The 22,876-nt window shown below is 42.7% G+C and overlaps 1 protein-coding gene across 1 annotated transcript; it reads right to left on the bottom strand.

The window, feature by feature from the left end:
* Positions 1–233: 233 nt before the first annotated feature.
* GDPD1 (glycerophosphodiester phosphodiesterase domain containing 1) lies at positions 234–22,653 on the bottom strand. Its single transcript, XM_001509950.4, has 10 exons — positions 22,410–22,653; positions 14,845–14,887; positions 10,775–10,910; positions 10,170–10,215; positions 7,070–7,188; positions 6,432–6,521; positions 4,269–4,402; positions 2,974–3,033; positions 1,566–1,617; positions 234–980 (listed from the first exon to the last, which is right to left on the bottom strand). Exons 1-10 carry the CDS (start codon positions 22,549–22,551, stop codon positions 858–860), a joined length of 945 nt encoding a protein of 314 aa, XP_001510000.1. The 5' UTR covers positions 22,552–22,653; the 3' UTR covers positions 234–857.
* Between the last annotated feature and the right edge of the window lie 223 nt (positions 22,654–22,876).

The following is a 22,876-nucleotide window of genomic DNA, read 5'->3' as shown; positions in this document are numbered from 1 at the left end:
TTGAAAACTTTCAGATTAAGGGGGTATAGGCCAGAAGCCCTGGAAACAGAATAGCTACAATTTTTATGTTCTGAAGATTTATAGCAACACTGCATTCTCCTTATTCCATTTATAGCCTCAAAATAACAAAAACATGGATTTCATGTAACTAATGGAAATTTTTCATTTCTTGAGAGGGACATAAAAACAGGAATCCTGAGTGCTGACCTCAGTTCCAATTTACATGTCAATTCTGTGTGTTCACCAGGCCATTTTTATTAAATACAGCGCAAACACAGCAACTAAATCAATAATCTGGTCCAGTCAACAGATTTTACATCTGGCCAAATGTTAGAACTTTTAATTATTTCTTCGAGACTCAAAGTGCATACGTGGCTCTCCAATGACATCACAGATTTTAGATTTCTCTTGCCATTGGCTTCTTTTCCAGTATGCAGGTTAGACAGTAAACCCAAAGCAACAAAAAATATCGCTCAATGTAGTTTAATTAGCTGAATCTCAACTCAATGTACGATGAAATGCATTCCGAAGATGGAAAGTTCTTAATTAGGCTGATTCAGAATAACCAACAACAGCAAAAATGCTGTATTTTTACAGAAATCTTATTCCATAATTTTCTACCTTCTCTGCACAATTTATACCCTCCTATCAAACTATTTACAAATGTAAAGTATGCGATATAGCTTAAAATAAATACACTGTTTACAATTTCTACATTGTGAAACAGACTAAGGAATGAGGTAATAAAATTCATTTGATTTCACTTTCATTATCCTGGAAATTGCTTATTCGTATGAATTTGAAAGAACTCTCTTCCTAGGGGTCTTTCCTTGGGTTCTTTCTATGCAATTTCTTCTTTACGCTGAATAATTATGTAAAAATTCCTTAAGTTTTGTTGGATAGTCTGTCATCACTCCAGTTGCTCCCAAATCGAAGGCTCTTTTGTATTCCTGCTCTTCATTTAACACCCAAATATAAACCTATAAGAAAAATAAAAAAAGATATTGCTACGAAAACTGATTCAGTTGAAGTTGCACCAGGGTCTCAAAGCACATCACCACAGCCTGCAAATATTCGAAAACCATCAAACCCACAATTGTCAGTATGTCTCTTTTCTTTTCTCACCCTCCCCTAACCTTTGTCAAGTCTTTCTATCACTCCCCACACAAAATACAAGCATCTGTCTTGTGCTTTTACACCCACAGAGATTTCCACGAAAACCAAACAGAAAGGAATGAGGAGAGAGATCGAGCTGACTGAATTGTTCATTGTTTATTCCTGACTGACTCTCTTTGGGAGACGTATTTTTCAGACCATAGGCTCCCCAGGCTGGAATTTCTCTTCGTATCTCCTGCACTTCATTAATTTTCTCTGAATTACTTCTCTCCTACAGTGCTGGCTAATGTTATAGGTGATCTTACAAAGGGCCAAAATACAGTGAGTCAGTGACAATCAAGAGTATAAATCAGACACTTCAGTCATCCACCCCTTTGCTCAAACCAGTTGATCATGCTGGCTCCAGGATGCCACCCAATTAATTAGTACATAGTTTTTCAGCACCATACCTGAATGCCTCGGGCAGTGAGGTGGTCAAACAATGCTTTCCTCATTAGCAGCCTTCAAAGGAAAAAAGAGAATTAAATTTAATTGTCCCCCTCCTCTCCCGCCCCCCTTCAGCATCCTCCTTGCACTCGAACTAATGAATTCTGGTTAAATTCAACCATGGCAGCTGTGCCCTAGCAACTCCAGAAAGCATGGCCTCGGATTCTTGGGCCCTGTGAATTCATCAGAATGTCAAAAACAGGGCGACTGCTTATTTCATCAGGAGAGAAGACATGGAAGGTGGGGGACAAGGGCAAGAAAGCAAGAAAGGAGTTGATGCCCTACAGAGATTAGCAGTTCTAGGGAGGTACCACTTGAAATTAAGTTTGGACAGGAACATTTATTTAAGAGAAGCAGCATGGCCTAGTGGAAAGAGCACGGGCCTGCGTATCAGAGGTCCTGAGTTCTAATTCCAGCTCCGCCACTGGTCTGCCGTATGACCTTGGTTAATCACTTCACTTCTCTGCGTTTCAGCTTCCTTACTTGTAAAATGGGCATTAAGACTGTGAGTCCCATCTGGGACAGGGACTGTGTCCAACCTGATTATCTTCTATCTACCCCAGAACTTAGTACGGTGCTTGGCACACAGTAAGCACTTAACAAATGCCATTAAAGGGAAAAAAAAAATTGTGAACTAAAATGGCAGAGCACTTTTTGTACAAGTCCTACAACCAATTAAGGTCTTGCTCAAAATGAAATTCAGTGTTTCAGAGCCAGAAGAAGGGATACTAGAATACAGGTTGACCGGAGAGTTGGAGAAATTCCCAGGACTGCTTCAAAGACCAGCCAGACAAATAACAGTGGACTGCCTCATTGGGGCTTGGGGTTATTAACATATCTAAACACCTCAGGGCTCATTTTAAAACAACACAATGGTTGCAGATGACTAAACTAAAGTGAAGCCACGCTGGATTAGAATTTATGGGCTTATCTTGAAAAACCATGGGTTTATCTTGAAAAAATGGTGATTTAAGATGAGTCTTTCTAGCTACCCACGTCTGATGAATTAGGAAAATGTACATTTCAAGCACCCATTTTTTTTTGCTTGCTATTCACTATTACCAATATTTCTTTAAATCAAGCTGAACAATGCTTCTAACAACAAAACAATCAGACATTTAGTACTAATTCGATCAAAAATGCATGTTACTAAATTATTCAAATTCAGATGAAATATGATTATCAGATTCACTCAACCTTGACTACAGAATATACATTCATTCATTCAATCATATTTATTGAGCTCTTACTATGTGCAGACCACTGTACTAAGAGCTTGGGAGAGTACAATAAACAGATACATTCCCTACCCCCGGTCTAAAGTGGGGAGACAGTCATCAATACGAATAAATAAATTACAGATAGCCTTACATATCAGCAAGCCAGATGACAAATTTTTGGCTTCGTGACATCTTCTGAGGTTCTTTCAGCCTACAAAGGTAAAATTCAGTTATAAGCAACTCAAAAATGTGCCTGTCTTGGTGGCACATGATAGAAAAGAAACATTACTTAAAAGATTATTTAAATGGCAGCATAAACTCGCAATCCCTCACTTGAGACGAGAACAAGTCCCAAAGTCATTTTGGGTACTCAGGCTTATGGAGGTCACTTTGCACGTCAAAAGGAAACCACTTTGGGGACAGAAGGAATGGAAACAATTTTTATTAGTCTCTCGCTCTCTCGATTTCAAAAAAAACAACACAAAACAAGTCCACACATACCTCGGGAAGGCTGTGGCTAACCTTTCAGGAAAGATTTGTTTTGTAGAAGTGGCTAAGAACAAGAAACCCGTTCCTGAGCAGGACTGAATACCATCTTATAAAAAAAAAATCCAAACCATTCAAACAAACTGGGATATAAGAGCAGACCACAAACTGATACCACATGGAAATTTATGATGGTGTTTACGGAGCTAGAAAATCAGCAGGAGGTACTCCGGTTTTGACATTTCCAGCTTAAGTGTTATTTAAAAAATACATCATCTGGGGGTGAATGTACACTGGGGAGAATGAGGGTGAGCTCCAAGACTGTACTCTGGTGATTTCACTCTACATGCAGATTTTGCCCTCTGGGATTGGAGCCCCATGACAAATGCAATAAGCCTGGCTAAAAGCCCAACACTTACCGATGAAAAACCATCTTGTTCAACCTGGATTTGCTTGGGAGGCATCCTGTTTGGCAAGTAGTCACGTTCTCGGGGTTCCTGATTGAAGTCTGTTGTTATATTGTACTCTCCCAAGCACTTAGTTCCCAACTGAAGTTTGCTGTTATACTGTACTCTCCCAAGCATATTGTCTGGTGCTTTACACACAGTAAGCGCTCAATAGATACGACTGAATGAATGAGTGAATGAAAGGAGGCTCCAACAGCCTAGGGACTGGGGAGGGGATTCAGTTAGGGTCACCCAACTTGGCTGACAGTTCCATTTTCAGAGTCAGCAGCTCAAGTCATTGGGTCTATTATTAGAGCACAAAAGGCAAGCTCACTTCTCCCCCTGGAAAGTGCAGACTGGTATTAAATAGGGATGCGATAATTATATACATACACATAAATAGTATGTAGCCTTCAGCTTATTTCTCCCTTAAGTACCGAAAATGTTTATTTTAATCACGCTAGAAATATGACACTGATGTACGATAAAAAAAAAAAAATGGGTGATTGCTTACTTCATTATGATGGAAGGCATGGGGATTTCCAAAAACTGCTCGCGAATGGGCACAAAGGGCAAGAGACCAGTGTAGAACAGGCCGACGAGGAGCAGAACGCGTTGTAGGCAGAAGAGGATAGGGATATCTGAATTCTAGGAAACAGACACATGATCCAAACGAAAATTTATTTCACCCAGGTGCTTAGTACCTGCTAGACTCTGTGGATAATCAACTACTACCTCATGACTGCTGAAGACCTTACTAAACTAAGGTTCAAATTCCAAGAGTCACTAAGAACCTTGTGTTTGTTTGCAATTATGGAAAACGAACTTGTGGGGATAAACAGAAGGAAATATTACATGGCAGTTATTTGTAAGTGAGTCCTTTGTGAGTCCATTTACCTGAGAAAGTTGTTAATCTCTTCATGACTGATAACCTCAACATTTTTCAAAACAGATTTTGGGGTTTGGGTTATTTTTTTTTTTAATGAAAAAGGGGAGGAGTACTGAAATCCAAAACTGGCATAACAATTAAAGGATTAATTATGAAATTAAAAATCCTTCTAACATGAGCTCTTCTTTAGACTGCTACCGCCTCACATTCAATCCCGGAAAGGAAAGGGCATGTCTGTCATTCTGTTGGCCAGTGTGTGGCTTCTCTGTGCCTCAGTTTCCTCACCTGTAAAACGGGGATTCAATGCCTGTTCTCCCCCCTACTTACTGATTGACCCATTCACTCAATCATATTTACTGAGTGCTTCTTTAGACTGTGCGCGCCAAGAACAAAGTGACAGACAATGAAGAGAACTGCATGGCCTAGTGGAAAGAGCATGGGCCCGAGGGGTCAGAGGGCCTGGGTTCTAACTGCTAACGGCTGGCTGTGTGATCTTGGGCAAGTCACTTCACTTCTCTGTGCCTCAGTAAAATGGGGATTGAATAACTGTTCTCCCTCCTACTTAGACTGTGAGTCCCATGCAGGACAGGGCCTGTGACTGACCTAATTAACTTGTACCTACTCCAGCGCTGGAACAGTGATTAACACACAGTGAGTGCTTAATAAATACCATAAAAAAAACCCCAAATTTCTGAAGAGAATATTAGATGAAAATGCTACAGGGAGTTAATAGGTGGGAAAAGTCAGCTAAAGTCTAAGTTCCTTGAGGGAAAGGATCATACCTATTCCCTCTCTTGTAATCAATCTATCAAGAAATGTTATTTATTGGGTGCTTACTGTGTGCATAGCACTATATGAAGCGCTTAGGAGAGTACAGTATAACAGAATTGGTAGATATGTTCCCTGTCCACAATGAGCTCGCAGCCTAGAGGGAGCTTTATTATCCAAAATGCTTAGTACATGTTCAGCAAAAAGGAAGCAATAATTACCATTACTTGGAAGTGATGTAATAATAATGTTGGTATTTGTTAAGCGCTTACTATGTGCAGAACACTGTTCTAAGCGCTAGGGTAGATACAGGGTAATCAGGTTGTCCCACGTGAGGCTCACAGTTAATTCCCATTTTACAGATGAGGTAACTGAGGCACAGAGAAGTTAAGTGACTTGTCCACAGTCACACAGCTGACAAGTGGCAGAGCCGGGATTCGAACCCATGACCTCTGACTCCCAAGCCCGGGCTCTTTCCACTGAGCCACGCTGCCTAACGGAAAGAGTGGGAGACTGGGAACTAGGCAATCCAGGGATCTAATCCTGGCTCTGCCACTTGCCTGCTCTGTGACCTTGGGCAAGTCACTTAACTTCTCTAAGCCTCAGTTCCCACATCTATAAAATGGGAATAATATGCATTCCCCCTTTTAGACTGTAGGCCCTATGTGAGACAACACCTGTGTCCCATCTGGTCATCTTGTATCTACCCCAGTGCTTGACAGTAAGTGCTTCAGAGGGACCATCATTATTACCTGCATTAGGGAAATTAGGTAGCACATCCATAATCAGGAGGATAGCTGTCAAGGGAAGCAACTATTTCGCTTTTGCTCTAAGCATTCTGTGGCTCCACGACTAGACTGAGTCAACTACTGGCCTGATATAGTTATGGGACTAATTAATGTCTTAAGCTATGATTTACAGTAACAGAAAAGGAACTATACTGCTCGAGTTACTCACAGATGAGAATTAAAAAGAAAACTAATTTGCTGAAACAAAATTGTGCAGTCTTCTAAAACATACCTCTTTGTGACACTTTTTTACGATCTCGTAATTTGCATTGCCCCACACGGTTATATGCTCTCTTTTGTACTGACTCACCAATTCTGAAACCTGCAATTAAGAAACCAAAATCTCACACAGACACTTTTGTTCATTTACTTAACCATGAACATTACGTAACTTTTATAAGTGGACTCAAAATTGATCTAATTCCTAGGCTTTCGGCTAATTATAACAAATGAATGATACAAAATTAAACTCCCAAGAATACCCAACCATTAGCTTCAGATTTTTGTACACAAACAGAAAAAAATTTACACTTTACCACTTTTTCTAGTAGTGAATTACAGAGCCACACCCCTACTTAGAATGGGAAACAATGAAAGCTGAATTAAGCTGAAAATGGAAGTAAAATCTGTTAAGATAGGGAGAGGTTAATTACTTGAACAGAAATATGACTGGTGCGTGAAGGTCACCATTTTCAGTGGCCAGAATATTTGTTCCACAGTTTATTCAGAAGATAAACTCTCTATTGGTTAAGTGCCCTAAAATCTGAGGGAATTTGTTAAAATACTAACTTGGGCCACCATCCATCCACCGAGTCACCTGGTTGTGACCAGGCAGTTCAAGAAATAAAACTGTTGGTGATGGTTAAGTACCTTCTTAATCAGTAGATTGTTGTTAACTTTGATGTCAATGTTGACTGGCGTATGGGGAAATGCCTCAAAAACTTCCTCTAGCAAAGGAATGCGGTTATCTTCTCCTTCACACTGGCATGCTAAGAAAGAAAGATTTATTATGAAACATACCAGACCCGATCCTATTTATGAGCAGGGAATGAACTGAGTTATTATTACTATTATTATGGTATTTGTTAAGTGCTTACTGCGTGTCAAACACTGTTCTAAGCGCTGGGGTGGATGCCAGTTAACCAGGTTGATCACACAGTCCCTGTCCTGCATGGGGCTCTCAGTTTAAGCTCCTTGCTTTATCTTATATTCAGCACTTAGCATGGTGCTTGGCATATGGTATGTGCTTAATAAAGATCAAAACTCACTAACTGCTGCTTTTTGGAGATGCGCTGGAAACCACATTAATGGCCCCAAAGTTACACCATCTCCCAAAGAGTCCACTCCTTTCTCCTCAAAAGACTGGTTTGTTTTGTGTCTTCCTGAAAGAAACAGAACCTCCAGAGGGGTTTGGGAAACATTTTGATCATCACCAAAATCTCTATCAGAGGAGATTCACCAATGCACACCTTCAAGTCCCTGAAGGAAATTTCATTACCCAATCAGTTATTCAGCTACGGTGGTTGTGGCGCCTATGAGGGAAAAGGGAAAATTGTCGAGGTCAGTGTCTGTATGCTTGTCCTCACCTTCAGAGAACTGGTAATTCTGGGAAGCAGTGTGATCTACAAGTCAGAGGACCTGGATTCTAATCCTGGCTCTGCCACTTGCCTCCAGTGTGACCCTGGGTAAATCACTTAACTTCTCTGTGCCCCAGTTTCCTCAACTGTATAATGTGAATTAAATCTGTTCTCCCTCCCATTGAGAATGTGGTCCCCATGTGGATCAGGGACAGTGTCCAACCTGATTATCTTATATCTATTCCAGTGCTTAATAGAGTGCTTGGCATATAATAAGCACTTACCAGTACCACAACTATTATTATTATTACTGAGCATGAACCTCTGTGCACATATCCAGTTTATTCTATTTTTATTAGTTAAAAAAAATCCAATTTCTATGGTGCTTTCACTGTGCTTTGAACCAGCATTTCATAGTTGTGCAATAAGGTACCTCTTCTAAAATCCTTTTTAATTTCTGATCAATGGTGTGTGTGTGCATATATATATATAAAGCGCTTACTTTGTGTGCAGACCACAATACTAAGGGCTTGGGAGAGTAAAATACAACAAGAGTCAGCAGACAGGACCAGTGACCCCAGAGAGTTTACAAGTCAGTCAAGGAGACAGACTTTGAATTCTCGATAAGGGAAATGGCAGAGTATCAGGATCTGCAGATGAGTGCTGTGGGGCTGGGCTGAGTATCCAAGTGCTTAGCAGGGTGCATGCCCAGATGCCTAGGGGACACAGATTGGGGGGAGACTGGGTTGGGGGAGAAGAGAGATTAATCAGGGAAGGTTTCCTGGAGGAGATGTGAATTTCACACCTAAATCTTAGTGGGTCAGAAGAGAAATAAACTGGGCTACACAGTAGCCCCGGGGTCAATTATTGGCATGAACAAGCACAGTGCCTAATTAACAGGGAGGTTGGGAGGCGCTGATCCCTGGGGCACTGGGATCTCCACCAAGTGACCTCTGGCAGCAGGAACTGTTTCTACCACTACAGTCCCCACCCCCCTATGTTCAGTTGGGTGGAACAATGTTTGCCCGACAACCTCACCCCCTCCTCCTAGCAGACTCCCGCCCAGCCCCCCAAGATCTGTAGCCCTGACAAAGCCCGCTCAGAAGATACTGGCTTGTCTTTGGTAAATTGCGAAGGGAAGAGAGCCGCTAACTCGTTTTGGGCAGGGAATGTGTCTGTTTATTGTTACATTGTACTCTCCCAAGCACTTAGCACAGTGCTCTGCACACAGAAAGCGCTCAATAAATACAACTGTGGGAGGTGAGCAGGCACGGCACTTCACCCCCTCATCTGTCCATCCCCTTTCCTTCCCCAGAAACCCTTAGCTGGGGGGGGGTGTCAGTCACCCCAACTGTACCCAGAGAAAGCACCTTTCTCAGGGTTCAACATTCTAATAGCCCTATTAATTAGGAAGTGTTAATTGATGGAGGATTAATGATTGTTCAATTTGGCATGGGAATCAGTTTGGGGAGCCAATCAATTGGATTTATTGAGCGCTTACTGTGTGCACAGCACTCAACTAAGCACTTGGGAGAGTATAATGCAACAGAGATGGTAGCCATTCTAGAAGGGGAGACAGACATTAAAATTAATTACAGATATGGACATAAGTGCTGTGGGACTGAAGGAGGGACACATAAAGGGAGAGGGTAATTTTTCACAATTCCAACATCATAGTATTGCAGTGGGAAGGAGTGACTTACATGGAGGAGTTGGGGGAAGACAGCAAAATTAATTAGCCTTGGGCTAATTATTGATTCATACTAATGTCTGAATTCTATACTGTATACTGTATACCTTTTATACTGTAAACTTATTGTGTGCAGGGAACTTCTGTTAGATTGTGCTCTACCAAGCGCTTAGTAAAGTGCTCTGCCTATAGTGTTCAATAAATACGACTGATTAACAGATTGAAGCAAATTTCACTTGATTCCGGACTGGCCCTTTCCACTAGGTCACATTGTTTTCCAAAATGGCTACCAACGAGCCGAAGAAAGAGCTCATATAGCAAGAAACTGCTACTCTCCCTATCCTTGGATTGCCCCAAAGCTCTGCCTCCGAAATAGCGGGTAGGCTCTAGGCCAGCCCAATGCCAAGGAGATTTGTAAATAATAAAGTCAATTTGCTCTGCGATAATCTACACTCACTAGGGTGCCATTCTATGCTCTTAATAGCAGCGGGTGAACAGGCAGATTTCTAGGCACTGGGGCAATTGGCTGGCAAATTCTCCGTTGTGCTCTGGTTCACTAAGATCTTCAATTAAGTCTCTTTCCAAACACGGAACATGCGAACAGAATCCTGACTAAGTGTGGGTTCTTAAAAACGTGCTTTTCATCATGAAGGAACCCTTGTTTTAAACTGCAAAAGTTTCATCTGGTAATGGGAAATCATACCTTTTTGAAATGTGACATCCAGTTTGCACAGGTAAGGTGGGAGTTCCTGTAAAATATTGGACAGAGAACATCAGCTCCTAATAAAAGCAAGAATTGGTGCTTTGAAGTCAAGGTGAGATTCAGTGAATTCAAAAACACAAGTAATCTTTAAAACTTAGCAATGCAACTCACTTTGTGGCTTTATGTAAGCATTTGAGCCTTACACTTCTTGGTGGGGTTTTTTTTTCCCCAAACTATTTCCTATTTAGGCATTTCTGCCACGTATGTTTTTTTTTCCCCTGGGACTATAAAAGACTATCTTAATAATTGGTCACTTTTATTTGAGGACAAGAATGAAGCATCAGAAATATTTTTTAGGAAGTCTTTCTTAAATAAATAAAACAAGCCTAAATTAATTGGCATTGCAATTTACACTTCAAGGCACAAATCCAATTGTGGAAAGATGACTGTTTTCCCATTTACTGCGTAACCAAGTTATATCTACTTGCTCGCAGTAAACAAAAACTTCCGACGACAGATTCCTCTTTTACTGTAGCAACACCCAACTGTCATTATTGCTATAACCCTGTAAGCCCACAGCACATGGACTATACAATTATACTTACGCAGTACTTGAGATCAGAGATGTTAACATTGACCCCAGTTGATCTCTTCAGATTTTCATCATGTGACACGACTACTTGCTCATCTTTTGTAATATGGCAATCCAGTTCCAACATATCGGTTCCCACATCGACTGCACTGGAGCAAGGAAAAAAAACAGGTTTTATCCCAGTCTGAGCCTTAGGCGACTATGACCAGCTCCTTACTGAAAAGGCACCAACCAAATTGAAGAAAGAGATTTGAAAAATGAAATGTTTTCTTTCAAAACGATTCCAAAGTGCAACAATCTCTCTCCCTCCTGTTGCCAGTCAGGTATATGTACATTTGACAAAAAGTGAAATTAGGGAAATATCTAGTCTCCTTCCACCTACTGTATATGTCACCATGATTGAGGATCAACAAAAGAAAACCTGAAATTGGGATCAGAATCTTCTTCTAAATCCCTAGAAAACTTTTCCAATTCAGCAGCTATGAGCATCCCCAAAAATCTTTGTCATCCAAAAATTGCTGTTGGAATGTCAATACTCTTGAGGCACAGAAAGGCACAAGACCACTCCAAAGAATGTGAATCATTATGTAGGGTCAGTAAGGCATTGCAGATTGGGAGTAAACCTGAAGAGATCTAAGGCCTACACCCAGGAAGTCAAAACATAAAACACAAAACTTAATACTGCCACCAAGTTTTGATACCTAGGCAGCACCCATCCCCTCAACAATGTCCAGATACACACTACACAAATACCCAACAGTACCCAGATTGGAAGAAGTACAAAACAATCAGAAAGGTCACCAATATCTAACCTTCAGGCTTCCAGGCTTCTGTCCTACTTATCCCTACCCCATTCTCTTCAGCCTTTTTTTATGGTATTTCTTAAGCGCTATGTGCTAAGCATGGTGCTAAGCGCTGAGGTAAAGACGTTAATCAGGTTAGACACAGTCTGTGTCCCACATAGAACTCACGGTCTTGATTCCCTTTTTTTTTGAAGAGATGAGGTAACTGGGCCCAGGAAAGTGAAGTCACTTGCCCAAGGTCACACAGCAGGCAGGTGGTGGAGTTGAGATCGCAACCCTGGTCCTTCTGCCTCCCCGGCCTGTGTTCTACCCACTAGGCTGTACTGCTTCTCTCCCAGGTGGTATGGATCCTGAAGGCAGCCTGGGAAAATGGCCAAGGCAGGGCAGCAGGGAATTCTCACTAAAGAGTGCCTTCCCAAGGCTGTAACTTCCATAGTAAACTGGCACACTCTCAAGGCCTGATCAGCAGCAAAATTGTATGTAAAGGAGAAACAAGATTATAGGAACACTCCCACAGGAGTATCCACCATTAAAGGCCTTCAAGGACACACCTTATCTCACTGATTTAGACTCACAAACATCCCCAACTGGGCTTTCCACTCCATCCAGGAAGCCTCTTTGCTCTAGCCATCAGTGCTCCTCCCTCTTCCAAAGATAAACTTTTATCCAGTTTCAGCAGGGGAGTAGAGCAGATAAGAAGGCACTGTGTTCTGCTCCTAAATTTTTTTGGAAGAGCTACCCTCAGCTTTTCATTTCTTTCTGAAGAAAGAGGATGGAGTTCTGTGAGAAAAATATAAATTTCTATACAGGCCTATCAGAGATTCTGAGCACCCTACAATATATAAGATACATCTTATAAGTCTTTTTCTGATATCGCTCAGAATACATAAACTCAACCCCCGCTCCGTTTTCTAACAATCACTGGGTAAACCAATTCCTTCATTTTTCCACCCTTGCTCCACCCAACCCGGGGCCTTTCCTGTGACCCCTCTGAGCCCTTTTTACGGCCACGCTGTGCTGAGTGATATGGCTTTTTTGATTCTCTCTCTCTCTCTCTCTCTCTCCTTTAATTCTCACCTCACTGACAACCACCCCACACCTCTACTTTCCATTTGCTGTCTTGAAAATCTGCTTCGCTGTCCCAGGCATGACCACAGAGAAGCAGACAGCAAAAGATGGATGGAAAGCAGTGCGGCCTAGTGGATACAGCACGGATCTGGGAGACAGAAGGACCTGGGTTCCTTTGCCACTTGTCTCCTGTGTGACCTTGGGCAAGTCACTTCACTTCGTGCCTCAGTTACCTCATCTTTAAAATGAGGTTTAACCTGATTAGTTTGTATCTTATGCTGCCTGGCACATAGTAAGCACTTAACAGATACCCTAAAAAAAAAAAAATGGGGTTTGGGGGAGATGGTAGCGGCTGGGAATGGGGACAGTCACCAGATTCCATCTTATCCCAATCCTTTGCTGTCTCCATTCCCCAGCTTGGCAAGGGAAGAGAAACAGAACTGCAAGCCAGTGAATGGGAACAGTATACGTTCAGTAAACCCCATTGATTGACTGACTGATCAATGGAAACACTTAATGCTAATGTTGTGATTTAATGCTCTGAATTACTTTAACAAAGATTGAAAACGAGTTTAGTGATGCTTAGCATTAGATGTTTATAGCAAGTATAGGAACTCCATATTTTTCCAGGACTTCTGGATCTTTATTCATAGCATGCAGGAAACTGATTAATCAGTAGTAGTAGAAAAGGGAAGGAGAAATTCATTCTTTTGAAGAAAATACACAACAAACATAAAAAGCACCCCAAAAAGAGAATGGCAACTTTTATCATTTTTTAAAGCCTGCTGGCCTTTTCAAATTAATCAGTGGTATTTATTGAGCACTCTGTTAGTAAGCACAGTACTGCTTGGGAGAGTACAATTCAACAGAGTTGGTAGATATGTTCCCTGCCCACAACGAGCTTACAGTCTAGAGGCAAAGAACTTCATGGCTTCAAGATTTATGTATTATTACATAAATAATACCATTAGTAAGAATTCTCCAGAAACTAGTATTTGGAGGTTTTTAAAAATAACTTACAATGGTGAGATCGTGTAAGTCAAATATTTCAAAAAGCACCTTTTTCCTACTTTTTGACTCTTAAATGACAACCCATGAACTAGTGGTGGAGGGCGACATCATTGATGTCTTGCAGGGCTATGCCTTAAAGCCTGTGACCAAGCAAAGGAGGAGGAAAAAAAACAATTAAAGGAGAGGAAATGAAGAAAAGTGGGTTTTCAGAGGAACTATGGAAAATCATAGAAGCAGCGTGGTCCTGGATGGGATGAGGAAACAGGCATAGAAAGGGGAAATGACTTGCAAAATGTCACCAAGTGGAACAAAAGGCAACCCAAATAAAACCCTTGATTTCCAAAACAGAGATAATCTCTGCAATCACCCCATATAGTAAAAAACAGTTATTTGAGAGGCAGCTATAGAGGGCATACCCTCTTCTTGGATTTGCCTTTCAAAGTTTAGTTTATCCCGTAATAGAGTACTGATGGACATGTTTGCCACGCAACAAAACTAACCACTGACTCCAAAGGCAAGGAGCAAAATATAATCATTCAGGCCTCTCTTCTGTCTTTTTTTTTGCTCCCTTCTGCGAGCTGCTTTAATGACTGTGCTGGTGATGAGAGCTGTGAGACTTTATAAAAAGATAAAACACTCGCATTAGCTGTATCACAAGGTCTAGAAGAGTGGGTTTACAACGAGACAAAGGCATGACCTGTCCAAGAGAAAGCCGCCTTATAAAAACCCACTGAGTTGAAAGACTCATACAGCATTACGGTGTTAAAACAAACAAGCCTCTAGTCAATGTCCTTTCATTTTCTCTTTCTCTCTCTTGAGAGTAATTAGCATTAAACACAATGAATTCTTTGATTTGAACTTCTCCTTTCAGCACCTTCCACTTGCAGAAAACTCATCTAGTTTCCCAGTTGCCTTGGAAGTCAAACACTCTTTAGAACACATGCTTTTCACTAAATAGAAAAGCTGCTCTAAAAAAGGGAAAGCACAAATGGACACCTTATTTGCCCTACTTTTCCTAATTTACTGAACAGTTATCGGATGCTCCGAGAAGCCCATATCTTCCAAACTCTCCCAAGTGCTCAGCACAGTGCTCTGCACACAGTAAGTGCTCAATAAATGATGAGCTCAATAAATGATGAGCACAGTAAGTGCTCAATAATGATGGATTGATTGAAGTAGCAGACCTGTGTTATATACTTACTGGTGAAAGGCTGTCATTGTGTTTTCCAAGTTCTCTCCAGCACCTGTGAACACATAAAGAATTTTTGAAATTCATTTTCTTCTGTCTCCTACTTTGTGGTTAAAGTGTCACTGGAAAAACTGAACTGGGTTTTAAAATGAAATTATTACAAAGCCAGGATGTGTTTCTTGTGAAAACACACTGTGTGGACACCAAATGCACCCTAACCAAGGACAGTCAAAATATTTTTTTAATCTTCACACAATGCAAAATTTATTTTTTCAGCTCTCCTGGGATCAAGCAAAGAGCTAAACAGTCACCCAAGCAATAACAGAGCCAATAGGACAGACTAAATAAAGAGCATCTAGCAACCCATATAGCCAACACAGGAAGTGGCTGAAGGTGCTAAAGCTAGACAAGGATCACATGCATAAAACTACAAAAATACTTATGTAAATACATTTTAAGGAGCCCTCCCTCTACATTATAAGCACATTATGGGCAGAGAATGTTTCTGCTAATTCTGCTGTACTGTACCCTCCCAAGTGCTTAGTACAGTGCTCTGCACATGGTAAGCGCTAAAATAAATGCCATCGATTGATTTTGATGAAGAATGAGAAAAACTAATTGGAGCCACCTTGTGTATCAATCAAATTTTTATTCTATACAGTGGTGAGGCACAAAAAAAATGCAAGTGTTTTCGAATTGAAGGATTAGGAAGGACTTCAGTCGTTACTGAAGAAAAACCACTGTGTCCGTGGGAAACTGCGTGACTTAGTGGAAAGAGCCCGGGCTTGGGAGTCAGAGGTTATGGGTTCTAATCCCAGCTCTGCCACTTGTCAGCTGCGTGACTTTGGGCAAGTCACTGAACTTGTCTGTGCCTCAGTTACCTTATTTGTAAAATGGGATTAAGACTGTGAGCCCCATGTGGGGACACCCTGATTACCCTGTATCTACCCCAGTTTGGCAGTTCTTGGCACATAGTAACTGCTTAACAAATACCATCATTATTATACCAGACCTCTTGAACACACTATTCCTCTAGCCTGGTACCTCCTCTCATCCACCCCACAAATGCCAAACCTCACCTTTCTCCATCTTCGAAGTTCTCCTACAATCCCACACCCCCAGAGTCTTCCCCTCCCAAAACCCCAGTGGTATTGATGCAATTATCATCCCTATTTCCGTGTTTATAGACTGATCCTTGGCCCTTATGGAAACATATAATCAATTACACTCCCTCTCCCATTACATTGTAAACTCAATAGGTGCTCTATGAATCCCATAATTATTACCACTACAAAGCCAATTTTATCATAGCTGGGAACAGCAGTTCAGGTGTGGAAGCTCTTTGAAGTGGATTACTAAGCATGGGAAAAGACTATATTAATAATGTTGGTATTTGTTAAGCGCTTACCATGTGCAGAGCACTGTTCTAAGCACTGGGGTAGATACAGAGTAATCAGGTTGTCCCACGTGCGGCTCACAGTTAATCCCCATTTTACAGATGAGGTAACAAACACAGAGAAGTTAAGTGACTTACCCACAGTCACACAGCTGACAAGTGGCAGAGCTGGGATTCAAACCCATGATCTCTGACTCCCAAGCTCAGGCTCTTTCCACTGAGCCAAGCTGCAGCATTACAGAATTAGAGGTCCTGAGCACATCTGCAAGTATTTTAAAGTCTACTCCTGGCCTGACAAAATAAACTATTCACAAAATAATTAACACAGTTTTGAAAGTAAAAAAGGTGCCAGTGAATTTATCAGCAGGAATGTCAAAATCTGGGGACGGGAAGGCTTCCTGGGCTATCATCTCACAAACTCACCCAATCAATTAACTGTGGCATCTGTTAAGGGCTTATTAAGCACCGGGGCGGATACAAGCAAATGGGGTTGCGCACAGTCCCTGTCCCTCATGGCCTCAGTCTAAATCCCCATTTTACAGCTGAGGTAACTGAGGCACAGAGAAATTAAGTGACTCGCCCAAGGTCACCCAGCACACAAGCAACAGAGCCAGGATTAGAACTCAGGTCCTTCTGATGCCTAGGTTTTGTTCTACCCACTAGGCAATGCTGCTTCTCCAATTTCCCAACCTACTACTTATCCTGTAAGCACTTAGTCACCCCACCTCCTCTTTCCACTTAAATACATAGCTTTATACCCTTCCCCTATCTGAAATTTATTTTAGTGCCTGTCTCTCCTGTTAGACTGTAAGTTCCTTGAGGGGAGGAATCATGCCTACTGGTTTTCCTGTCTTTTCCCAAGCCCTCTGCCCAGTGATCTGCACTAAGTATTCAATAAAGAGGTAGAGAAGCCCCAGGATGGTTCTGGACTCACTTTCTCTTTCAGGAACTGGTTAACAGCATGTCAATAAAGGGTGAGGCAGCCAAGGAGAACCTACACTGAGATACACAAGATGGAGACTCAAAGTATTGAGTTTTGCCATTTAACAAAGCTGACAGTGTGATCTAGAGACAGGGTTTAATTGTTTACTGTTATAGCAATTGTTCTAAGGAAAGGATCATTTTTAAAGTCTCACGGGATCTGATGACTGATGTACGCCTCTGTTTTGGCTCCTTCAGATGATAAAATCCTGTGCTGCCTCCTACTGCGATGGTGAATCCCATGTGGGGCAGGAATCGTGTCAAACCTTAATGGTATTTATAAAGCATTTACTGTGTGCAGACCACTTGGATCAAGCGCTTGAGAGAGCACGATGAAGAACTGGTGGACACACTCCCTGCCTGGAAGAAGCTTACAGTCTGTAGGAGGAGCTTACAGTCTTGTATCTACTCCAGTGCTTGTCTCAGAATAAGCCCTTAAATACATCAATAATAAAAATTTCTATTGTTATTATTGTTAAGGGCAGGGACCATTTTGGTCTGTATATAATAAGTGCTTAATAACTAGCTGACATTATCTTTGGAAATGAACTCACATTTGGCAGAGGTAAAAATCAGACAATGAGAGACATACAGTGGTTAAAAGACTTTAGAAATCAGCAGGGGGAAAGAACATGGGACAGAGTCAGGACACCTGGGTTCTAATCCTTGCACCACAACTCACCACTGTGTGACCTTGGGCAAGTCAATTAACTGCTCTGGGCCTCAATTTCCTCAGCTGTAAAACTGGGATTAAATACCTGTTCTCCCTCTCCCTTAGCCTGGGAGCCAAGTGTGTGGGACTGTTTCCGACCTGATTTTCTTGAATCTACTCCAGAGCTTAGTACAGTGCTTGGCACCTATGAAGGATCTAGCAAATACCACTATTACTAGGATCAATAAGACTATTATAACTTTTCCTGTGCCTGATTCAAAACTCTTTTCAAAGTTAATAAGGGCATCTCAATTTCATTCTGTAGTAATCTTCTTAAAACACTTTTCAGCTGACACCTTCCCTCTTCTCCAAACCCTCCAACAGCTCCACGTCTCTCTCTAGAGCAAACAAAACCTTATCATTGAATTTAAATTTCTCCTTAGCTCTCGCCATCTGATGCCCTAATAATTTAGGGTCTCTTTGTTTCTCCCAATCTTAATTCTCACTCACCTCCATCTCCTCCAACATATTGGTAAGCATTTGTTAAGGGCTTACTATGTGTGTGTCAGACACTATACTAAGCGCGGGGGGGAGGATACAAGCAAATCGAGTTGGACACAGTCCCTGTCCCTTGTGGCGATCACAGTCTCAGCCCTCATTTTACAGATGAGATAACTGAGGCACAGAGATGTGAAGTCACTCACCCAAGGTCACACAGCAGACAAGTGGCACAGCTGGGATTAGAACCCATGACCTTCTGACTCCCAGGCCCGATCTCTAGGCACTACGCCATGCCTTTCCAACATCCCATTAAGTCAACCCTGGCACATAAGGATTTACTTATACCCACCTTCAGCACCTGTGTATACACATAAATTTGACTGAGTATTTACTATATTTATTCTGAGTCTCTCATTTGTAAATACTTTTATGTCCGTCTCCCCCTTTAGCACATTAGCTCTTTGGGGGTTGGGAATGTGGTTTGTGCTTCTGTAGTACTTTTCCAAGGGCTTAGTTCTCTGCGTTGCTCCCAGGGGTGCTCAATAAATACTTTTTAAATATTGCTACTATTACTAGCTAGCGAATAAGCTTACACTTTGAAATACTTTTACATCTTTTGTGACCTCAAAGAAATCTATTAACCAGAGCTGCGGAGCTAATGCTCTACAAAGGACACCGAAAATAAGCCCGAGGTTATTTTTAAATGATTTATCTATCTTCCTCAGCTTCTTTCAAAGTTTTAGAGCTCCTTTTAATAATTGGACCATATCCTGACACCCTTATTTTCAATTTCCTGTTAGATTCATATGGAGAAAGTCTGGATTTTAACTGGGGGGGCTAATTAAGGGCTATGTTATTTCTCTCCAAGGAATTACCTTGTGTTAGCTTGAATTCCATGAAGTAATTTCTACATTATCCCTAGAAGCAGAAGCCTGCTCACAAACAGTTGCTTTACGAGTTTCACCACAAAGAGTGAATATTTCACGAGAGTCACATTATGGTGTTGGCCAAGCAACACAGGAGTGAAAAAAGGATCTTCCATATTAAGTAAAGCATATGGGACATCAATATAGAGAGAACAAAGTCATGTGAAAGAAAGAAAAGAGCTCTAAAAGAATACTTCCTTGTTTCTATTTAAAATGATATAACTAACCAACACAAAACTTTAAAAAAAAACCCAAGGTCTTTACTCATTTTAATCTTTCCAAGTGAAGATTTATTCTTGGGAACATCCTTGGAGAATTGAGGGGAAATAAGGACAGCAAGTTCCTAGTGAATAGAGCTCGGGTCTGTGAGTCAGAAGGATCTGGGTCCTAATACCAACTCTGCCACTTGCCTGCTTATGTGACCTTGGGGGCATCACCTGACTTCTCTGTGCCTCAGTTACCTCATCTGTAAAATGGGGATTAAGACTGTGAATCCCATGAGGGACAGGGACTGTGTCCAACCTGATTAGCTTGTATCTGCCCCAGCGCTAAGAACAGTGCTTGACACATAGCGCTTAACAAATACCATCATTATAAGTCTTCTAAAATTTCAACTGAAAAAAAGGGGCATTTATAGTAGAATTAATATATGAGGTTAGTTTTAGTTCCTCCCAAACTCAAAGGGCTTGTTTATGAGTTTATGAACCCACAGTACCCCAGAAGAGGGTTTGGCAAATGATTTCAGGCATGACTTGCGCATGAAGAAATGGTAATTAAACTTTAGAAATGACCAGATTATAGATGTTATATAATCACTGTTCTTACTCAAAGACACTGCCACTGACAGGAAAGTACACCAGATTAGTCAGACCACAACTATCAAAACATGGATGGGGACTTTTTTGCATACTATTAAGGCAGATACAGGAATATTTTCAAATTTATAGACAAAGATTTTTTAGAAGTCATTTGCAAAATAAGGAGAAACTAAAAGATCTTGAGAGATTTGCATTTTTATCACTAAACATGTAGCAGCATTAAAAGAGAGTGGGACTTACCAATTTAGGCACTCAAAAATGAGGCATCTGTTTAGTAGAAGACCTCTCCTTCCACTCTTTCCAAAGTTTTCAGTATGCAAATTGCTCCTCTTACAACCGTTCAATCATTCCGAAGTTTATCACTTACCCCAGTGGCAACCCAGCATGAAGGAATTTGGGTCTATCAATCACAGTTGGTTGGTGTGTTCACAAAACAACAAATAGAGCCACCAAATTTTAAAATTGTTCTTTATTAAATCACTTAACTCCCTACTACATCCCTACTTTTCCCACCTCATTAATGTTAAATGATCCGACGTCTTTACTTTCAAGACAGGTGTAACGTGCCCTGAACTAATCGAAAAGCAGTTTTCACAGATTGTTATAGTGCCCTGAACCTTTTATAACAATCCGTGGAAACTGCTTTTCGATTACTAGTAGATTTTGGACTGTGAGTTCCAGATAAGGCTCGATATCGTTTTATTGAACATGGCTTCTTTTGTGGTTGAAAATTCAACCCTAAATAACCCTTAATTCCTTTGACAGAATAGCTACGTGCAAAATGGCAGGGCAATGGTATCAGGTAGGCCTTCGAATACCACCATCCACAAGGAGCTAATACTGGGTACTGTGTCATTCAGAGATCAAATGCTCAGATGAAACAACAACGGGGATACTTTAGGGATAGAGTAACCCAAAAAATGTCCAATCAATAGTATTTAATGACTTACTGTGTGTAAGCACTCTGCTAAGCATTTGGGAGAGTACACTACAAGAGAGTTGTTAAGTTGTTGATCCCTGCCCAGCTGGATCTTACAGCTTTGGGGTGCGGGAAATCAATCAATTGTGTTTACTGAGGATTTACTGTGTGCAGAGCCTTGTACCAAGCACTTGGGCGCGTTCAGTATAATGGAGTTGGTGGATGCGTTCCGTGCCCACCAGGGCCTTACGGGCCAGAGGACCACTTTCTTCCAGGAAGACAGTCTTCTGTAGAAAAATGCCAGCTTGCCCACTTCTTGATAAGAACACTGTCATGTTCTGGCCCCCTCCCTTAACCACTTCTGCAAATCTGGTCAGCCTGGCTGGCGTGGCACGGCCAGGAGCAGGATTTGCAGGGAGGGGAAGGAGCCAGTCCTCTGCCTACCTTCAAACCCGAGCTCCCTCTGAGAAGCAGCATGGAGAGAGCCCAGTCTTGGGAGTCAGAGGTCATGGGTTCTAACCCCAGCTCCGGCACCTGTCTGCCGGATGACCTTGGGCGAGTCACTTGGCTTCTCTGTGCCTCTGTTCCCTCCTCTGGAAAATGGGGATGAAGACTGTGAGCCCCACGTGGGACAACCTGATTAGCTTGTATCTACGCCAGCATTTAGAACAGTGCTTGGCACATAGTAAGCACTTAACAAATACCATCACTATTATTATTATCAGCTTCCCACCCACTCATCAACCAGGTAAAAGCCGCCTGGGGATGCAGCATGGCCTAGTGGACAGAGCACTGGCCTGGGAGTCAGAAAGTCATAGGATCTAATCCAAGCTCCGCCACCTTTCTGCTCTGTGACCTGGGACAAGTCACTTGACTTCTCTGTGCCTCAGTTCCCTCACCTGTAAAGTGGGGGCTGAGCCCCTGAGCCCCACATGGGGCAAGGTCTGTATCTACCCCGACTTGCTCATAACCACCCCAGCGCTTAGACCAGTGCTTGGCCCACAGCAAACGCTCACGGCCTGGCGACCAGAGCCCGGGTTGGGGAGTCAGCGGTCGTGGGTTCTAATCCTTGTCTGCTGTGTGACCTCGGGCGAGTCATTTCTCTGGACCTCACCTGGAAAACGGGGGCTAGAACGGTAAGCCCACGTGGGTCCACCTGAGTAGCTTGGATGCTTGGAAGACCGCTTGGCGCATAGGAAGGGCTTAACCAATATGGTAATTGTTATCATTATTAAGAAATGCAATCATTATTCTTAGGAAGGGAGTCCTCGCCCTGCAGGGGCTGGGGGCCCAGGACCCCGCGCTCCCTTCCTGGCTGCCCGGGGGTGACCCCTTGCCCCCTGCCCGGCCCCCGGGGATCGTTGGGACCCCCAGCCCCGCTCACCTCCGCGGTGGGAGATGTGTTTGCAGCGGAACCGCTGCTTCTTCTTCTGGTGCAGCAGGGTCGGGCACTTGAGCAGCAGGACGGAGGTGACCACATAGCCGCCCAGGGTGGACAGCAGGTAGAAAGCCGCCGCGGTGGACATGCCAGCCGGCCGGGGGAGGGGGCGGGAGGGGGCGGGAGGGGGCGGGAGGGGACAGGTCCCCGGGAGCGCAGCCCGTCGCTGGCCACCGCTGGCCACCGGAGCCCCGGCTGCACTGGTCTGCGGCGGGCTCAGTGCGCAGGCGCCGACTCCCCCCCCTCCCAGCCACCAACCCCTCTCAGTGCGCAGGCGCTGCCCCCCCCAACCCAGCCACCAACCCCTCTCACTGCGCAGGCGCCGCCCCCCCCACCGAAGCCAGCCACCAACCCCTCTCACTGCGCAGGCGCCGCCCCCCCCCACCGAAGCCAGCCACCAACCCCTTTCAGTG

Source organism: Ornithorhynchus anatinus, chromosome 17 (assembly GCF_004115215.2).
Source record: "Ornithorhynchus anatinus isolate Pmale09 chromosome 17, mOrnAna1.pri.v4, whole genome shotgun sequence".
Taxonomy (NCBI): domain Eukaryota; kingdom Metazoa; phylum Chordata; class Mammalia; order Monotremata; family Ornithorhynchidae; genus Ornithorhynchus; species Ornithorhynchus anatinus.
The sequence above is the reverse complement of the archived record's forward strand: the minus strand, read 5'-3'. Positions and strand labels throughout refer to the sequence as shown.

Bases quoted from the DNA above. Each gene is read 5' to 3' on its own strand.
- GDPD1 (XM_001509950.4), bottom strand. From the start codon at position 22,551: ATGTCCACCGCGGCGGCTTTCTACCTGCTGTCCACCCTGGGCGGCTAT. The intron at 3,034-4,268 runs GTAAGCAATCAC...TTACCTTTGTAG, and splicing joins ATGCCTTCCATCATAATGAA to GCTGAAAGAACCTCAGAAGA. The intron at 981-1,565 runs GTATGGTGCTGA...TTTTTCTTATAG, and splicing joins TCACTGCCCGAGGCATTCAG to GTTTATATTTGGGTGTTAAA.